Raw genomic sequence first — 21,340 nt, 5'->3', positions numbered from 1 at the left:
CAGGCCCCGGCCCTGCCCTTGAACGGGGCGCCGTGCGGGGTCACCCCTACAGCGCCCCCCTCTCAGCCTTCCCACCCCTCCTTGTCCCCGTACAGGTCCAGCATGCCAGCAAACAGATCACGGCGGAGAAGCAGTACAAGGGCATCATCGACTGCATAGTCCGCATCCCCAAGGAGCAAGGCATCATCTCCTTCTGGAGAGGCAACTTGGCCAACGTCATCCGGTACTTCCCCACCCAGGCCCTCAACTTCGCCTTCAAGGACAAGTACAAGCAGATCTTCCTGGGGGGAGTGGACAGGCACAAGCAGTTCTGGCGCTACTTCGCAGGGAACCTGGCGTCCGGGGGTGCCGCAGGAGCCACCTCCCTCTGCTTTGTCTACCCGCTGGATTTTGCCAGGACCCGGCTGGCAGCTGATGTGGGCAAAGGAGCCAGCGAGAGAGAGTTCACTGGGCTGGGCGACTGCATTGTCAAGATCTTCAAGTCTGATGGCTTGAAGGGCCTGTACCAAGGATTCAGTGTGTCTGTCCAGGGCATCATCATCTACAGAGCAGCCTATTTTGGGGTTTATGACACAGCCAAGGGTAAGAAGTGCATGGAGAAGTGACTGCAAGGGAAGATCCATCCTGCAAAGGCACTCTAGGGCATTGGGCAATACAAGGACTAGCAGGGCTTGGCTCAGCCCCAGTTCAGGCTGCTAGTGCTAGAATATGCACAGGTGTTTCTGAAATGCCATTCCTACCTCCCTTAACTTGCTGCTTTGAGCAGAAGTCTTGGGTTTGCAGTTTTTTGGGACACTTTCCAGTTTCTTTCTCTGTCTTAAGGCTTGTAGGGTAGCTTGTTACTCATTGCAGCTCATGACACAAGCCTGGGAGGGTTCTACAGGAGAGATGTTTAGGTCAGGGAGCATGAGGAGGGCTTAGATTCCCAAATCCAACAGTCCTATAAATTTTTTTCACTTGTAGTACCTGTTCATAATCAAATATGGATGAAGGGAGAAGTTGCAGTCTTGACTGCACTGAGTTGAGTGATTCCTGCAGTCAGGGGGTGATTGTTTCTTCCACAGCCATCTTTCTCACAACCCTTTTTTCCTCTGTACTGACTCCACTCATTTGTTCTTGATGACAGGTATGTTGCCTGATCCAAAGAATGTGCATATCGTAGTGAGTTGGATGATTGCCCAGACTGTCACTGCAGTAGCAGGGCTGGTTTCTTACCCTTTTGATACTGTGCGACGTAGGATGATGATGCAGTCTGGCCGAAAGGGAGGTAAGAATAAGTGCTCCTGTAGTGTTCTGGCAGCAGAAAGTATCTTCATCAAGATATGATGGGAGATGCTGGGTATTTTTTTCTTATGAAAAACTAACTACCTTTTTATTGGAATCCTTAAAGAAAAAGCTGTGGGAAACACATTGCTGCTTATTTGTGATCTTTACTTGAAAGGTTGAGAGTGGTTTTGTTGTGATTTCCATGTGGAGAATTAAAATTACTTTCCTTGAATTGATTACTTAATTTTAAATTCTTGGCTACACTTTGCTTATTCCTTGTTGCTTTAAATAAATGAAAGTTGAAAGACTTGCTGTATAACTTAAAGCCTTCTGACCTTCATGTCTGTTTCCACAGCTGATATTATGTACAAGGGCACAATTGATTGCTGGAAGAAGATAGCCAAAGATGAAGGATCCAAAGCGTTCTTCAAAGGTGCCTGGTCAAATGTGTTGAGAGGCATGGGTGGAGCTTTTGTATTAGTACTTTATGATGAAATCAAGAAATACGTCTAAAACTTAACACCATAATGTAGTTCAATTGTTCTCAATCAACTTTTTTAAAAAAATGCTATTGTGATGTAATGGACAACAAAATATTTCCTAGGGAAACAGTAAAACTTATGAGTAACATATCTGGTTGAGATGAGGATACATTCTTTTAAAAGTTGTCTACTACATCAGTTACATTTTATATGAAAATTCCTCCAGCATTTGTATTGGAACCTGTGTATATATTATACTTCAAATTTTGGGTAATACATTTTGTCTAGAGCCAAGACTTAGACAGTCTATACCTGTTTTAAAATCTAATACTGTGAACTCTTAATAGAATGAGATCTTCAGTACAATAGGTATTTCTAAGCAATATCTCTAGCTACCCAACAGTGTAACATTTATAACATTAAAAACATTTTCTTCTAAAGCTGTTTTTAATATGATACTAAGTGAAAAGCATGTATGACAATGTAAATTATACTAAAGCACCAGGCTGAGTTCTTAACTGCAGCCTTTTCACTGACACATTATACAATCATATGGTTGAAACCATAATCTGATTTTTCAAATGTACTTTGTAGAATATGGAAATACAGTGTTTCAAAAATTCCCTATATCTTCACAAAGCAAAAAGTTGTCTGCTCAAATGTTCAATTGAACTAAAATGGAAATAATGAAATAAATTAATATATTAATGACTTTTTCCTGTTGTTTTCAGTGCACTGAACACATTACATGTCCTTTAAGGTGATCTGCTAATCAGCATGATCTCAGTGATTGTCTAGTACTGCCTAAGCCTCTTGAGTTTTTTTTTCAACAGATCTTTAGGTAGGTGGAATGGTTATTGATAATTATACAATAGCAAAACCAAGTGGCTTCAGCTTGAGGGTACTACAGCCAGTTGTCTTACAGTTAAACCACCATTTGCTCTTCCCTGCTCTGATAATTCTTCAGTGTCTTTGATAGGGAAGTCACTGCTGCTTATTTTACTTGAAAAGGTATTCTAGAATGGAATGCTTCTTAGTATTTTAATAACTATACTTCCACCTACATGATTAACAACTTGAACTATTAATTACCAGTGAGATGAAAATATGATCAATACTTTAGACACTTCATGGTTTGGAACTCAGTGAAATAAAGGCTCTAATTAGGCAAAGGAGGGAAAGTGAGTGTTTATTTCAGTGGTTCAGGTAGACTACACACAAGTGTTAGCTATGTATCCACCTAGGAAAAGGGGTAAGATTAAGCAAATAAAAGCTTATTTGAGTATTTTTTCAGCTGCATCTTATACTGCTTTATATGTATGGCTTCCAGTTGTTCCTTTCTTATAATGGTAATTAATTAATTGTCAAATGGAGGTAGTCCTAGTTCTCTGTCACTTAGCATAATGGGCTGTGTCTGCTACAGATTCAGACCAGCAGCTCCCTTCTCCCTGAAGGCAGGTGCAAGCTACTGAAACAGTATGTGGAAGCAGCATCTATCCACCTGAAGAACTGAAGTTTTTGGGAAAAACAGTCCAGAAATTATCAAGTCTATTTTAAAATTATCTAAATTTATTTATTTTGTCTGATGATAGTGTCTCTCCAATCTGGCCTGATATTTAATCTCTTTTCATGGTCACTGTCTTACACGTTTTTTTAGAAACCAGGTCTGTTTTCTTCCCCGTAGTAAATGAGGGTTGCAACCTACTGAAGCATAAGTTCATGAAGAAAATCTTTCTACTGTTTTTCAAAGTGCTTATTACTGAGTAGTCTTTGTTGGAAGCTTTACCTGCCTGCTTCTCTCTTTTCTTTTGTCCTTCTTCCACACATTCCTAATGGTTCCTTATGAGAAGCCTGCTAACATACTGCAACTGTTCATTTCATATTTACCTCACTGACAAGGTTGCATATGGCATTTGAATGTTTTAGAGAAGAGCTGAGTTTGCTACAAAGATAACAGAGACAATGACAGATTGCAATATGCAGAGGTACCAAACCTAAGGGGGAAGTGTTACATATGAATGAGCAACAAGAGAATTAAGAGGAAGCAAAAAAAACTTAAGATGACCATAAAGGAAAGGGGGAAGAAAAGGCAAATCAAAGGAGGAGTAAAGGAGAACAAGGAGTATCAATGGAGGAAAATTCCACTGGGGGAAGAGGCAATACATGAAATAATACAATACAGAAAACACCTACAGGTAGATGACTCGTTATTTCTGCCTGAATGCTAATGCACACGCAGAGCCTGTGGCAGATTACAGGCAGTACTCTCCATAAAGATACTCGGGGTCAGAGTTCAAAACTGTCAATGAAATAACCATTCATCTGAAAGCAGCTCTGCACTGACTCCCTCACACTCAGTGAACACCTGCTGAAAGTGTAACCTAAACTCCAGCTATCAGCTCTGCAAAGTTGGAAAACAGAAGACTTTGCAGATGGTCTCTAATTGCTACTTGAACTCCAGTTGTCACAGACAATTGATAGCACTGCTCCAGTCCTTTCACACCTTTGCAATAATCACAAATCATGCAGGCAAAAACCTGCGTCAAAACCATTATTCCCTTACATCTCACACTTGAGCACTGGGAAACCTGCTCTGAATAGCCTAGTAATACAACCTACTAATAGACAAAGCTCACCTGCCATCTAGCATATACTGTACTACCCAGCTCTGAAAGGACACTACCTGGGGAGGGAACTGAGGTGTACTGATCTTTTGGATGAGATGAAGTTAGGAAATTCAGGTGAGTGACAGATAAATCTGTCTTTGAAGAGCATAACCTACTGCAGAGAGTGGGAGGGGAAGCATCTATGGCAGCAGATGGAGCCTTCCCTGCCTTTCTGAAGGTGATAGCCTACACTTTGCCCTACATTCATCATGGAAGGAACAGACATCTGTTCTTTAAAAGCCACAGGGAAGAGTTTAAGACATGGTGAGAAGCATAGCAGGAGGGAAAAACTTCGCTAAATTGTTCAAAAGCCAGAACACTCCCACCTACAGGAATGCTACAGTTTAAGGATTACTGGATAATCTCAGCTGGAGATGGAGAGTACCAGTAACCAACCTAGGATGTCAGGGAAAGAAGCAAGGTGGCAAAACTCAGCCACCTTTGTTCCTCCTGTGAAGGCCCTCTTGCTTTAAACCAGCACTTTCTCAATAGCAAGTTCTAGTCCTAAGAACCACTGTGTGGAGAGGACTGAGACCTGCCATTTTTGTTCCAAGCTCTGGCCACATAATACAGTGGAGAGGACTATGATTTTTGTACATAATCAGAGCCTAGAATAAAAATCATGAAGAACAGCATTTTAGGACTCTGCATTGAATAACACAGGTAGTCCTGGAACCAGAAGCGACAGCTACAAGGATCAATGTTGCCAAATCCTATCTCACCTTGGCCAGGAGACATACAGCAGCTTTCTTGACCAAGATATTAGAACCATGCATCCTGAAGGCAAACCAGCATTAGCAATCCCTACTGGTATCTGAAAGAATACGATCTCAACATAATTTCAGTCCTGGAAGATGGCTCCGGATGCAGCTCTTATTTCTCTGTTTCTCATTCATGAGGTAGAAATGACATGGTTCATCTGCTATTTGGCTCAAGACTTTGAGCAGGTAAACACCACAAAGATTGCACCTGATGCTCAGTGTACTGGCTCATAAGATATACCACTTCGATGCAGAAGCCTTCCCCTCTCCCACCATTTTCTTGTTGATATTTCACAATAATTATTGCCTGTATATAATGATCATGACTGCACAGCTAGGCAGCTTGATGCAAGCAACCTCACTGCCCTCATCTAGACCACACTGATGTGCAGACTGTTCAAGGGAAAAGCACAAGCTCTCACCTACCAGATGACTCAATGATCTACCAAGGTTGGGAAAGCAGGAGCTTATTTTTGTCTATTGACCATGGAAAAGAACTGGGATAAAAGTGTCATTGGTGACCTGTTAGAAGGAAGCATCTCAGGCATTTTACAGGGGTTTATTCTGAAACTCATTAGATGACAATCAGGAAAATACGTCCAGCCTGAAGTCTACATACATCACAGAAGATAAGTAAAGCAGCCAGCCATTTGATTTTGGACAATCAGACAAATCCCCATCTGAGGGATTTTGGGCAATTTTTTTGGACAATCAGACAAATTTGATTTTTGGACATTTTTGGACATTGGGATTTGATTTTGGACAATCAGACAAATCCCCATCTGAGGACAATCAGACAAATCCCCATCTGATATCAGCAGAGATACCTCAGGATCTTTAGTAAAGATTGTGAGCAATCTGGCACAGGGGAAAGCCTATACATTCCATAAGAGGAATGGCCTTATGTGATTCTTCCAAACTAACTTGAGTCTCTTAGGTTTGCTGGGATCAAAACTGAGTTCTAAAGGATTCAGTGGTCTGCTTGGAAAACTGCCCTTCAGATGTCACCTATCCAGCCAGGGATATATCATTACTCCCTGTTAGAACTTCTCAGTCAGTGATCTGAGCTAGGGCCTTCAAGACTACACAGCAGAACCCTATCCTGGAAGAAACAGAGCCCACAATGAGGCAGGGAGACTTCCAGAGCAAAAATATGACAGAGGCATTGCAGGCAATTGCTCACAGTAGCGAGATCAATATACCAGTGCTGTCACCCAAACTGGCAATCCTGTCACTTCAACAGGGAGAGTGGCTCCTACCTGAAACCACTTGTCAAACCAGTGTGGCAGTTCACTGAAGGAGGAAGCAAAAGAGCTTGCACTTTGTTTTCAAATAGATCTTCTGGAAGAGGAAAAAGAAAAAAGTAGAAGTGAACATAAAGTGGCAGCTTACAAAATAGACAGAAAACAAGTCCATTAGAAACAGGATTTTTTGTTATAAAAATCTTGATGAGATTATCCAACTTAATGAAGACCTGTCAATATGGCTTATTTTAAAAAACCCCACACCAAAGTCAAAGTACCAAAGTACTAACAGGTCAAGTGTATCAATGAATAAACTGATTCTTTACATTTTTCCTCCACTACACATAGTACAACACACTTCTCCCATGTCTTCCTCTGCACTTCAATATCAATTATAAAATTCTGAAAGAAGCCACTGCAACAAACAATTAATGTTAAATATTTTATTTCTTATGATTTACAAAAATGACATACAAAATTGACAGTCTTTCATACCAAAGTTAAAATAAGTAAGATGAAGCGATTAAAAGTAATCCATTTTGTGAATTCCTTCACAGAAAAAAATTATCATATGAACATTCAAAACTATTTAAACTGTGACCCTGATATTCACATCCAAGGACAAGAATCTTTAAACAGTGAATAATTTTAATTAGCACAGTAGTACAAATAAATACAGCAGCACTATGCAGAAAATTCCTTACAATCCCTATCAATGAGAAATAATTGCAATAAAAATCTGATTGCCACAATGCTGCTCAAAGTTAGAAGTTCAAATGTTGCTGAACAACAAAATTTGATCCGCAGGTCACCAGGTGCAGAAGCTCTGCCAAACTATCACACAGGACCAAGTAAAAAGTTTGTTACAATGCAGAATACCTGAAAGCCTAAGCCCTCATGCAAGCACGAGCAAAGAATAATAAACTTTCCTTTTCACAGGGCTAAGACCCAGTATTACTGAAGACAGCTTTTTTTCTTTATGATATTACAAAGAGATTTCCAGTATCTCTCCTGGGAAGAAGGTGGGGAAGCAAGCAGGGTCCAGCAATATCCAGGGCTAGTGGCATCACAATTTATGCTCTTCATAAGACTACAGTCCTACAAAATAAGCTCACTGTAAGTTTGCTTTTATGTATAGAAATAAAGCATACCACCTACTATTTGCAATCACCAATTCCATTAAATTTTGCTCCCGTTGTAAATGGATGTTGCTACTGAAGCTTATCTGACACTACTATAAATATCTGGTATGAACATAACATTAAAAAACAGCTTACAACGCATAACAAGATTTTGGTTTATTTTTTTTTAAATCCTAGTTAGAAGCTGCACTCAAAGTCAGATATTCCAAATTTCCTGCAGCTCAAGTTTATGTCTCCCCACCAAGAAGGGCAAGGATCTGCAAAAGCAGGGCCACGAAATATTTCCCTTGCTTACTATTCTCTAGCTTGAGAAGTAACTGAAACTTAGACTTGTTTAGAGTGAATCTGAAACTGTTACTCAATTCAGTCTTTACTCTTTTTCAAATAGCATCAAAGGTTTCTTTCCTACACAAAGGTCCCAATAGAACTTCCAAAATTGTTTTAAGTCTGGGAGAGACACAGCCTTGGGTACAAAACAAATGTTCAACATCTGGAGTGCAAGAGTGGCAGAACATCTTCTGCAGCCTCAGTATTCTAGTTAACCACACAGGAACACACAATCTGATTTTCACCCCTTCATGCTACGTAAAAAGGAGATTCTTTCAGTCATAAGAACCTGACCCACAAAGTTTAGAAGGTTTACCTAAAGCCAGGATGAAAACCAACAACAATCTAGGAATTAAACATATGCTTGAGTTTAATGCAATATTTCAAAATATTATTAAAGATTTACTTTACATCTTGCACATGTAGTGCAGCAGTTCCATGTTACAGATACAAATTCCACTTATGATTTAAGAATAAAATAATAATTTGCAATTTCTATTTAACTTGTCCATTTAAATACCTCCTTCTCTTTCGTAAGTTCTTCCTGTCATGGAAAACACTTAAGTGAAAGTGTTCACTTAAAACCAATTTATAAGCAATTATATAATATGCAATGCATTTTAATCACTGAACAATGCAGAAAATATTTTTGCACATAGAATTTACAAAAGCACTAAAAATCGAAGTCTGAGGATCATCTCAGAATGCAAGGCAAAGAATGCACTTATAACCAAGCAGCACGAACATTACTGGGTTTAGGTCTCTGTAATGCCCCACTGGCTGAATCAGACACAGGTTTTTCATTCCTCTGGCTCACTGTACTTGGTACATTGGATGCTCTTGAAGTGCCCCCTGTTAACACACACACACACACAAGAGAATGAGAATGCTTATGCTCGGCACAACAGAAAACTCCACACTATGTTAATACTGCAACACTCATTACCATAGTTTACCGAAATAAACAAATCACAAGAAGTTGAATACAAACACAAAATGCTATGAACTGTTTGTAAACCGTCAGGACAGAGAATTCAAGCCTATGCCATAGTGTTGTGGTTCTTTAGCCCAACATGTATGGATCTAGGGGGACACATCATGTATTACACACATTACACACAAAATTTCTAAGAGAAACAAGGCTACTATCAGTAGATTTATATTTTCTGAATGACAGTTTGAACCTTCTTTGGGGATTTTGCGTTGGGCTTTCTTTTGTTTTTTGTTTTGTTGGAGTTTTTTCTGTTTTGTTTTTGTTTGGTGGGTTTGGTTTTTTTTTCCTTTCTCTTCTCCTTTCAGTAAAGGGTACTGGCAAAACAACAAATATTTCTCTACAAGAAGGATTTTTTGACCTTCTCAGAAAAGGTGATTAATAAGATAATCTATTAGAAATTTAGGATGGTAAGTAAACAATTCATAGAGTCATCATACTTCTGGTATGATTCAAAAATAAAAAAGATTCCTGTGTTATAAATGATCAATTTAAGACAGAAAAAGGAACTTACTTGCTATTCTTAGCAGTAAGTACTTCACAATTCTGAATTAGATAAACACATGCAAAGAAATGCAAGAATCTTCAACTTCAAAGTACTTACTCGAAGGACTAAGCTGGCTGAAAGCGGATTTTCCCCTTCTTACAGATGGTGAAGAACTTAGGTAACTCATCTGGCGCTGATAGTCCATCAGTTGTTCAGAACGCCTCATACCAGCTGTTGGTTTCACTGCTTCCAGTCTTTTCAGGAAAGCCTTAGTATCAGAGAAAAACATCATCAAGAAAGAATGAACAAGAAGCTACAAAATAAACATTCACAAACTGATTTTTTCATTGGAACTGAAAAAAACCCCACATTTTTAGCATTGCACAATACAAACTCCTTCACTGGTGACCAGTGTAGGCTGTTATGCTCACATTCAACTCTTCTCTCAGTGTTATAAGGTGACACAAATAATAACTATCCCTCACATATCAGTTCTATGTTGAGTACCTCTCTAGTACCCCATAGTTCTCTGTACTTTGTAACATCTTGAAACGTTCAGCAATAGGTGGCAAAAAGATGAGCCATGCTCTTCTAATCCTACCTTTCGTTACTCCTCTCTTCTAAATTTCCAGAAGGGTAAGAAGTTGGGGGTTTTAAAACGTTTGCTTTGCAAACACACTTATATCATTTTATATTGCCCTACAGGATCACCAGAGAGAATTACTGACCTCAGTTCTGTGAAAGTAATGTCAAAAGGAAAGCACAAACATCCACCAGACACTATTTGTTTTATCCATGATGTAATTTTAAGAGATTCTAGTTGAAAATTCTGTTACAGACATCATTTCCTCTTGTTGAAATTAACCATGGCAATCACGCAGCAAGCATTAAGTTAGAACAGCTACTTATATAGTATTTGTAAGACAGTTTCCTATTCTGCGTAACTACTTCTATGTGAAACAGGATTTATTGGCTTAATAAATACCCCTTATGTTAAAAAAAAACAAAACCAAAAAACCAACCTGATGGCAGGACAAATTTGAAGGTACCCAGCTACATACAACTTCCAATAGCAATTTCACTTTTTTAATGTATTTTGCCTCCAGTACTTGTCTTGCATAGATCTATACGTTCCCTCCAGTACTTGTCTCACATAGATCTATACATTCCCTCCACTGACTACTTTCAATTCGTTTGATGGACTACATTTGGCAAGGACACAACCATTGCTGGTCAGAGTTATGACATGCATCCTATCAATGAAAGATAATGCAAACTGAGATTACACAAAACTCCAAAGTACTAAAAATACTTCTGTTAATAAGGATGTATTGTCTAGATTCACACTTCTATGGTAGAAGTCAAGAATCTATCTCTACAGCCATTAAACTGCACTTTGTATGAAATGATCATTCTTCCCCACTCCCAATCAGGTACCATTTTTTTTTTAATGAATAAAAAAACTTGCAGAAAGTGACTTAGGAAATAGTATAGTATTCACAGGATGACAGTTGTAATTGTCTAGTTGTAATAGGAATCTACAAGCTCTTGGTAGTTTATGCATGGGCACTGGAAACCTGCACAGAGTGCACAAGAGAGAAAGGACAAGTGATTTTGGCTCAGACATAATATGTCACAAGTGTTTGCATCAAATGCCAGTCAGTTCATCATCAAGTGGAAATACCGAAGTAAGCAAAAGTCAAAGGAAGGACTTCAGCTAGAAATAGCTCTTCAGTAAATCCAGTTGCAGAACATGAAATGGCAGACGTCTTTAAATGTTACATTCAATATTTTACTCAAAACTTCATCTGCATCTCCTAATACAACTACACACATTTAGACTTGCAGATACACTTATTTACCTTCAATATTAAAAATAGAAGCTCTCAATATGTTCAGTTCAAGCCCAAATGTAATCAAGTAAACTGTAGAAGTGACTTCCTTATGCAAAACGAACATGTTTCAAGTCTGCACTCCAGCTGTAACAGCCTTGTGGAATTTACACACCTTATCAAGCTTTATTCTGACCGTATTTATATATGCCTGATTTATTCTAGTTTAATTACAGTTCTATGCTTTTGCTTTTATTTTTATGCCTGTATTTTGACAAATATCAATTCTCCATTACTAAAGCAAAAAGACACCTCTCAGCACTAAACCATTACTTTTTGAACAGTTTACACTGGACTTGATATGGCCCTAAGCTATGGAAAGAGCAGATACGGATTCTGTGGCACAGAAGTGCTTCAGGAAAAGCTCTTCTAGAGAATAGCACCTGTGGTTCCTTGCCCTCTGCTCTGAGTTGTACCAAGCAGATGTTAATTTACAAGCTATTTGCAGTTGTGAATTTTGTAGTTTGGAAAACAGTCTGCTGGGTACAGAAATGAACTCATTAACACACTGAAATGGCAGTCCTGACGGACTAAATCTGTAACCCAGAGCTAATCCAATTCCTATGTTTTTATTACCAGCCCTAAAATCTTGAGGTCCTTAACCAAGGAACTACCTTGCACAATGTTACAAGTACCTCGAACAAGTGTTCTTTTTCAATTATACTTATAAATCTACTAATTCTTTCATTATGTTCTCCTTTTGAGAAATGGACTGAAGACCACTGGCACTTTCCTCGTTCTTTTGAAGTGCTAAATCTCTGAAGCTTTAACCCTGCACCACTAAAGTAAATAGAAATTTCATCATTGATCTTAATGACCAAAGAATCAGACCACACAACATAATCCAGGTGTTTAGAACCAAATACATGTTCCAAATCAGATTTAAGGAGTAAAAAAAGGGTAACAGACACCAATGGCAGGAATGTCATTAGTCACTCTAATTGCATTTTAGCTCCTTAGAGCTCTTCATTCAAGCTCAATACTTATATAGTATCATAATACTGATGACCTCCCAGCTTGGCAAAAACCTCCCAAGGCTTCCAATTCCCCCATCTTCTTTTACTTCATTATAATACTGACTTTACAATAAAAGTAGAATATTAACATTAAAAAAAAAAAAGAAAAAAAATCACAGAAGGTGTAGCTGCATGATTACCTTCTAGGAATAGGATAATCCTTTACAAACCTAGGCATCTGGACACAGATTACTATCTATGAAGACACTAAAATATATATTGTTAGTGACAAAAGGAAACATCATATTGCCAACAATGGGAGAACAAAGGAATCCAACACTGTATCAAAAGATTGGTGCTATATAAAGGGCCAGGATAAATGCTGCTAATTCAACTTTGGGCCTATCAGGAGAACCCTATAGCTAATTCTAATACTCTCTGTCATAAGAAGGAAAAAAAAAAATCAGTACAAAGTTTTCTGCAGCTATGTTGAAAAAGAACAAACGACACACTGAAAATGCAGCACTCCTAAACTGACTTCAGAGAGAAGGTAAAAAAATGTTACTTTCTCTTGGTTTACTTTGCTTTTTAAATGCATGAAGGCTTCAGTTTCACCTCCTTTGAATCCTAACCAGCTGACTAGTATGCCCTGACAGCTGTTCAATTTTATTTATATTATGCCTCCTCTAATGTCAGTGATGTTAGTGACCACACTGTCCCTTTGCGGAGTCCAGGTGGGGGAGGGTAAGTAGGTAACAGTGCATTCAAGGACAGCTTTCTGTTCTTATCAATACAGTGTTTGTACTTTTCTTCAATTGTCAGGTGCATTAATTAGAACTAACCTGACAAACTATAGATTTCAGAAAACTTACTGGAAGTTGTTCAATCTACAGAAAAGTCTATTAAACTGAAGAGCTATCAAGTTTACTGGCTGCTGTCACCACAAAGAAAGTAGGCTAGGAGTACAAAAGAAAAAAAGCAAAATTGAGTAGTGTGCAACTCATGATCAACACTTTCCTTGAACCTGCCAGTTAGTCTTTATTATAATTACCACAACAGTGTTCAGGAGTCTTAAATCTAGGTCAGGAATTGGCAATCACAAAAAATCTGACCCCAAAGAGCCTATGGGCTAAATACTATGATCACAGAATTGCGCTATATTTGCACCATACTGCAGTATGTTTTAGCCAGGCACATATGCGCTCAGATCCCACATCCTGATAGCTTCCCCTGATGAGAGGGCCATGGAAACTCCCCTCAGCCCCACACTTTGTAATCTCAGGAACTACCAACATTTTGTCTTTAGTTTTGGCATACAATGGCTTTGAACACAGTAAGTAAAAAAAACTTATAAAACTTGAGTGCTTGAGTTTCTAAGGAGCCACCAACCCAACACAAATATTTTTGAGCTCCTAAGGTGACCCTGAAGACTACATTCTCTTTCACAACCGCACTCCCTACAGCTTTTTCCTCCAGACTGAGACCAGTAAGGCCAAACAACCTTTCGACAACCCCAAAGTATGCAGCATCTGAGGTCTGATGTTCTCAGACTCTGCGGGTAGCCCTCAGAGACAGGACAAAGGGAAGTTAAGAGAAAAAAGCAGTGTGGAATACATTGACAGAGGAAGTACAAGGTGCCCAGGCACAACCCTGATAGACCACTGCCCTCCCCCTCCTGTTTCTTTCCATGCCTAGAAGTGATCTCCCTGGTTGCAGCATGACACAGATGGCAGGGCAGATGCAGTGCAGCACAGGACTGCAGGCTGTGGCTCAAGATAAGGTATATTCTTAGTATGTGGTGGCAACCAGTTAGTGGGATGACCAGAGGCACTATCCTTCTCTTGCCCTCTTCTTCCCAACCCAATTACCACAGCTCATCAGCACCATTAAATTGAGCAGACACAAATGAATATACATTCATTTATACCAGTATACTACTTGCATTTCTAAAGGAGATTCAGGTTTTCCAGCAAGACAAAGGCAGCCCAGACTGCAAGAGAAGTGAAACAGTTTTGCTGAAAGATTTTTGTGCTGGTAGAAGCCACAACGACTAGAGCAAGTGGTGGGGAGAAACATGAATGGAATCTGCAGCACAGACAACTCAGGTAAGTTAAAAGACAGCCCTTGCAGAGAAATACAGTAAGTGATTTTTTTTTTTTTTTAAATTTGTGTGGGAGGGTGACTATACTGGAACTGGGATCAGAGTTGGATCTGTTGGGGCTTAGGGTACACTTTAGGGAGTATGAGGTGGGGGAATGAACAATATGGAGTGTTACATGCAGCAAGTCCTAACAGCATGGGGTAGGAAGAATGCACAGGGATGTGTGGTAAGTCCAAATAACCACAGAAAAGAAGAGCACCCTCATTCCCCTTGATCTAAGGTTTGAGAACTGCTGTCCCAGACCTGCTGAAATCTTACAGTGTGAATTCAAAAGGGAATTTGTTTCCTAGGAACTTGGCTGAAAACAGAAGCTCAGTTTACTATGGTTATCTAACATCTAAACCTTAGTCAGAATTGATAAAAATAATTAAAAACAAACAATAAAAAAACAACACGGAGATATTAATTACTTCTAAGTTTATCTAAAGTGATTGAAGAGTGGTGTGGTGGTTGTAGATCTGTATTTCAAGATCCCCAAATGCTTACCTGTATATACCAATACAGATTTTTGCATCACAAAATAAGCCATTAAAAGTTTAAATGGTGTATAGTGTCCAGTCTATGAAGCTGAGTATCTTATTTATACTAGCAGAAATAATGATTAATACGTCAACAGACACACACATATAAGCAGACAGGGGAAAAAAGTAACACATCAGTCACACTTATGTACCTTTCCACTGGGGAGGAGACAGGGTTTAGAGTATCTTCAAGCACAAGAGTAAAATGTTTTCTGAATCAGCAGCATCCTCTATTGGCAAGAGAGGCACTCTAGTCTTGTTAGCTCAGATAAGCAATCAAAAGCAGGCTCCACTTATGAAAGCACACAGTGAAAAGCAGCAAGTAAAAAATTCTGACATGAATTTTAACAGGGATTTATTTTGCTAATTGTGCTTTTTCCATAAATTGTCAATTACAACCTCATAACTACCGTTCCTCCAAACAATGCACCTTTTTATGCCAACACAGCTCTTTCTAGCAGTCTGTGGGAGCAACATATATTCCCTGTACCTCGCACTTTTTCACAAAGCTAGAGAGCACCAAACCACTTAGATTCCTCTCTAATTTCCTAATATTTTAATTACTTTCCCTGCATCACCTCTAATGCCAGATGCTTGCACCAGAAATCAAGCTGCCTTTCTGATAACCATAAATAGAGGCATTACTCCAAGATTTTTCTAATGGAACAAATGAAAGTTTTCCCCAGACAAAGTGTTAACCTCAGGACAAGAAATTATAAAGACTGTAACCAAACAGGGGTAAAAAAAAAATAATCTCTGCATCAAAACTCTTTAGCCTCCTGTATAAGGTTATGCTGGTGATTTCTATTTTTGAATTATTTACAAAACCTTGCATCCTTCTCCAACAAACATTTCAAAGGTGTATGGAGTAGCATGTCCTGTATGCAGTATCTCAGGCCTTCCATAAAAAAAAATTCTTGTCAAGTAACAGAAGACTGATGGAATTCCAGCTCTTCAGTCTAGAAAGGTGAAGGTGCTGACCTGAAGAAAACAACAAGCTCATAAAGCACATACTTTTAGCTATATAAAGCAAAAGAACCTCATCAATGGGCAGGGTAAGGCAGCTCCTTCATTTACAGTCTCTGAGAAACTGTCATACTTGTAATCCCAAAAGGTAGTGCTAGAAAAATCAATATATTACAACCATAATGCTTTGGGTACACATACACTTCAAACAGAATAAAAAAGTATACAGAATTGCTCAAAAATTACAGTAATGTTAAACTAAATGTAAGAGCTGTACTGATGAATCACTCTTCCAAAAATAAGAGTGGAGTATATAATCCTGAGTTTGGGGAAAAGAATAAACTAAATGTTTTGAGAGTCATAAATATCATGATGTCATAACATAAATTCTAAGGAACAATTCTGATATCAAACATGTTGCTGATGACAACTAAAGCATAAATTAATAAGTAAATGAAGGGTATGATTTCTCAGACTACAAGCAACCATCATTAATCTCTAGCATGTACTAAACCAGAAATGTGTGAAATGACTGTATATGTTTAGGATGCTGAATTTTTGATCCAAAAGTTGCAAAGGCAAGAGATTCTTAGACACAATGTTGCAATATTTCATAAGATAAAAGGTTTGTGGCTTTGAGTAAATAGAAGTGTATTGTAAAATATCATATACATAACAATAGATGATTGTTGTTAATTAATGTAGTTGTAGTGCTAGGGCCTGAATAATAGGCCCTGAAACAAAGTTGGCCTCTAGATGAACTTCACAACCAAACAATATCCATTATTAGTATCTGTGAATTAGTAAAATCTGTATTACCATTAGCCTTTATTAATTAATATCTGATCATTAACAAAATATGTATGCTCACTAGTAAAAGATGTATCTTAGATAGAATATAATCGGTAGTGAGGATGAAATGCTGAGAGAATGTATCCAACTTCCCTTGTTTAGCCTTGTTCAAGGCTGAGAACCCAAGTGTTTGGCCTTGTTAGAAACTCCCTTGGTTCTCCCTTGCTATATAAGGCTGGACCCTCTTGCCACGACTTTGGATGCCTCACCTACGGATGGACATAATGCATATGACTTCCCACCTGCAGGGAAAGGCTCTCCTAATCCTCGCTACAACGGGGTGTTGTCCCCAGTGTCTGCAGATCTGGATGTTGGTAACGTATGCAAGTGGTGATGTATCTTTCTTAATCACTACTCTCCCCATCATGTAGGTGCATTACCTTGCTTATTCTTATTTTCTATAGTTAACTGTATGTAGTAATAATTAAGTGTACTATATTTTTCTCATTGCTTATTTTCCATATTACTTGGTTATACCCTTTAATTATTAACAGTAAAATAATCCTAGTCTTTGCACTCTGGTGTCCGAGTTTAATTAGCATCCTTGAAGAGCAAAACAGTAGTACAGCATATTACTATTAGATTGTGACTGTAACACAGCACTTCCTCCCCACAGTCTATGAACACACTATTATCAAGGTTCATGTGAAAGAGCAAATCCTGCTTCCAACGTTTAAAATAGACGAACAACAAAAAAACCCTCCCCACAATACATGAAGAAAGCCCTCCTACCAACCTAAAAACACCAAAGCCAAAAAATTTTTCTTCCTCAAACAATGAGAAGTATCACACATCTATACCAAGTATTTATGCCAAGTTCTTTCAGTGTGTGATGTTCTTTTGGTCAACCACAGTCTAGTGGAGCTGGGGAGAAAGTTTCTTACTTTGAAAAGTTTTAACAATCTAGATGTCTGAAAACTGGAAGAACTAAAACCTAATAGATTTTCCCAAATAGGTCAATCGGACTTTCTCCATGCTAAATCTGTATCTCTGTCTACATAAAAGGAAATTGCAACCTACACTTACACAGAAGAAAAAAGTGAATAAATTACTTCCACTATAAAATATAGTTAGAATATTTGGAAAATTTATCTCCTTTTCAAACACACTAATGAACAACTATCAGATACGAAAATGTCATATGTATTACAATTCAATCACTAAAAATATCTTATTTCAAACCAGTATTATTTTTTTATTTGACAACTCTGCCAACATCCTTATGAGTCTGAATTTTTGTTTTCCACTAGTTACTGTGATCGTTATTACATTCAAATATTGTGACAAGCAGAGCACTCCAGATATTGAAAGAGATGGATAGCTATAAAATATAGTAAAAAAGCAAAACCGACATTCACATTACATCCTCTGTATTTCAAATACAGTGGGTTTGATGCCATCATATTTTTTGCAAGACTTACTGAGAGACTAGTAATCACAATGCATGAAGCAGGATGAATACTCAGACTGCTATCCAAAGTTATGAGCACATTAACAATAATGATTGTTCCTCTTAAATTGAAGGATACTAAAGCAGAACAAACTCATTAAACTAAAATCTATTTTCATCTGAGAAAAGCATAAATTTCCCCCTGCCCAAAACCACATGAACAATTATGCAAACAGCGTAGTAATGGAAATTCATTGCAGGCTTACTGCAATAAAGCTCTGAGTGCTGCCTTACCAGTTTTTTAACAGTAGTTCATCTGATATCAAATAGTCCTTCTCAATTTACTGATTCAAATCAGTTCTCAAAACTTACCAGGTTTTCTCTTTCAATTCTTTGCTGCTCCTTTTGCCTGTTGAGGGCACTGTGGTACAATCTAGGAGGCGGTACAGCTGACTTTTTCAATGTGGTACTTCTTCTTGGCTTTGCAGACTGTCTGGACAGTTCTTTTAGCAACCTTTGGTTTTCCCGATCGATCTGTCTTACTTCTTCATTTGTGAAAGAAAAATTTTTCCTTGTTCCTTTAGATGGCTGATCGATGGTTAGTTTTTGTTCTTTTTTCTCCAACTGTAGGAAAGCTTTAAAATGGCAAAAAAGTAAAGTACTGAGATTAAAAAACCCAAACCAAATACAAATATTGCATTCTATGATTAGCATTTATTTACAGACCTGAAAAAACAAAGTATATTTCACCTCTCTCCATCTGAATTCCGGATTTATGCATTTCTGAATTTTTCAGGGATGCTCAGTTGCCCTCAGTACATTGATTTTACGTGAGTTTCACCACAAAAAAAAAAAAAAAAAAAAAAAAGGAAACCCCCTCCTCCCCATTTATGATTGGTAATCCAGAGGAATTGAACAGATGCAGCGAACAACTGAGCAATACAAAAGAATCACCAATATGCTCATAGAAACTCTAAGTTTTGTGTAGCGTGTATCTGTTATTTAGAAATCAGAATATAAATCAGCCTTATGTTCACAGTCAACTCTTCTGCATGGTCAGTATTCCCGATCACCACTCTGACTCTGATCACCTTTGATCTCCAACTTTACCAGTGTGCTTGGCCAGCTCCTACACTGACACAATATGCTCAGACTTCCATCCTCAAATATTTTTACTGCAGTTACTATGGTACCAGCAATCAGCACAGGCAATTTTTTTATATATGCTAACAGGGCTACCATTATACAGCACTACAGCAACACTGAACATAATCATCATCACAGTGGTATCATTTGTGGCACCAATATAAGCATCAGAGAAGTTTTCCAAGCAATAGAAAACAAAGCTTCAGGAAGCCAGGGCTAAAAATAACTTAAAGAACCAAGAATTAAACCATAAATTAGTACTTAGATATTTGCACATGGAAAGAGATTTAAACTTTGCTCCAAAGATATCTAGCATATCTGTCTCAGCTGAGAGGCAGAACAGAAATGCTGTTTCAGACAGAAAACTGACACTGGGAAAGCATGACTCAGAGACAAAAAATGCATCTCCCGAGTGATTTTCTTGATCCTTTGCTCCTGAAGCAATCCTACATCATATTGGTGCAGGAACTGCAAAGGGAAAGATGATAATGAAATTTAATGGATGGAGAGAAATGAGTGAGCGTATCACAGAATCATCTAGGTTGGAAAAGACCTTGAAGATCATCCAGTCCAACCATTAACCTAACACTGACAGTTCCCAACCACACCAGCTCCCTCAGCGCTATGTCAACCTGACTCTTAAACACCTCCAGGGATGGGGACTCCACCACCTCCCTGGGCAGCCCATTCCAACACCTAACAACCCATTCTGTAAAGAAAAGCTTCCTGATACCCAGTCTAAACCTTCCCTGGTGCCACTTGAGGCCATTACCTCTTCTCCTGTCGCTTACTGTTTGGTTAAAGAGACTCATCCCCAGCAATCTGCAACCTCCTTTCAGGTAGCTGTAGAGGGCAATGAGGTCTCCCCTCAGACTCCTCTTCTCCAGACTAAACCCCCCCAGTTCCCTCAGCCGCTCCCCATACGACCTATGCTCCAGACCCTGCACCAGCTTCATTGCCCTTCTCTGGACATGCTCGAGTCATTCAATGTCCTTTTTGTAGTGAGGGGCCCAAAACTGAACACAGGAATCGAGGTGCGGCCTCACCAGTGCCGAGTACAGGGGTCAGATCCCTTCCCTGTCCCTGCTGGCCACGCTATTGCTGACACAAGCCAGGATGCCATTGGCCTTCTTGGCCACCTGGGCACACTGCTGGCTTCTGTTCAGGCGGCTGTCAATCAGCACCCCAGGCCCCTCTCTGACTGGCAGCTCTCCAGCCATTCCTCCCCAAGCCTGTAGCGCTGCTGGGGGTTGTTGTGGCCCAAGGGCAGCCCCCGGCATTTGGCCTCATTGAAACTCCTCCAGTTGGCCTCAGCCCATGGCTCCAGCCTGTCCAGGTCTCTCTGCAGAGCCTCCCTACCCTCGAGCAGATCAACACTCCCACCTAACTGGGTGTCATCTGCAAAACTGACTGAGGGTGCACTCGATTCCCTCGTCTGGATCACCAATAAAGATGTTAAACAGGAGTGGCCCCAAAACCGTGACACCACTCGTGACTGGCTGGCAACTGGACTTAACTCCATTCACCACAACAAAATCATATGTAAAGAGAAGAAAAATTACTGGGCCCTTGCAGCTTAAAACAATAAAAAAATCAAAAAAATTAAACCAGGATATGAGGTTTCAAGATGAAAGAATGAAGAATGCACACTTAAGAATACACAGCAAGACAGACTTGCACAAGTGCAAAGTAAGATAATAACTGGAAAACTTCACTCTCAGCCAGAGCCAGCTATGCTTATTAGTTCCACTGGAGCTTTGCTACTGACCTATTTCTGAGATTTTTCTTTCTAAGACTCTGCTGTAGATCTTCTGGCAACTGTTTTAAGAGCTTTGCTGTCATGGTGTTACCCCATCAAACCATTGTGTTATCTATGGTAAAGGAATGGCGGTACCAGGTTAGATCAAACAGATTTTTGGAGCCGAGACACAGACAAGGATGCCTTACTCAAGCCATTCCCTACATTCCTCCACTATCACAATAACTCACTCACTCTTACCCCTAAAAGCCACATGCAAGCAAAACAAGCATCCAAAGCAGAAAGAAAGAAAAAAAAAAACAGGCATGCGATAGTATTTTCTCCACATCAG

The 21,340-nt window shown here is 39.1% G+C and overlaps 2 protein-coding genes across 6 annotated transcripts in view; one reads left to right on the top strand and one right to left on the bottom strand.

The window, feature by feature from the left end:
• Window positions 1-2,460, top strand: part of SLC25A4 (solute carrier family 25 member 4) — a 6,128-nt gene extending 3,668 nt beyond the window's left edge. Inside the window, exons 3-5 of the mRNA XM_026846988.1 lie at window positions 4-582; window positions 1,127-1,267; window positions 1,622-2,460. Of these exons, the coding sequence (XP_026702789.1) occupies window positions 4-582; window positions 1,127-1,267; window positions 1,622-1,779 (878 nt within the window). The 3' untranslated portion in view covers window positions 1,780-2,460. The remainder of the gene's footprint in view (window positions 1-3; window positions 583-1,126; window positions 1,268-1,621) is intronic.
• A 4,390-nt stretch (window positions 2,461-6,850) lies between these two features.
• The window catches only part of CFAP97 (cilia and flagella associated protein 97), a 35,686-nt gene continuing 21,196 nt past the window's right edge, over window positions 6,851-21,340 (bottom strand). For all 5 annotated transcript variants that reach the window (XM_026847068.1, XM_026847069.1, XM_026847065.1 and 2 more), the window contains 3 exons: window positions 18,477-18,739; window positions 9,484-9,634; window positions 6,851-8,740 (listed from right to left, as the gene is read on the bottom strand). In XM_026847068.1, the coding sequence (XP_026702869.1) occupies window positions 8,613-8,740; window positions 9,484-9,634; window positions 18,477-18,739 (542 nt within the window). In that variant the 3' untranslated portion in view covers window positions 6,851-8,612. The remainder of the gene's footprint in view (window positions 8,741-9,483; window positions 9,635-18,476; window positions 18,740-21,340) is intronic.

This window comes from Athene cunicularia (genome assembly GCF_003259725.1).
Source record: "Athene cunicularia isolate RWA chromosome 4 unlocalized genomic scaffold, athCun1 chr4_part1, whole genome shotgun sequence".
Lineage (NCBI taxonomy): Eukaryota > Metazoa > Chordata > Aves > Strigiformes > Strigidae > Athene > Athene cunicularia.
This window is presented reverse-complemented; position numbering and strand designations above follow the sequence as displayed.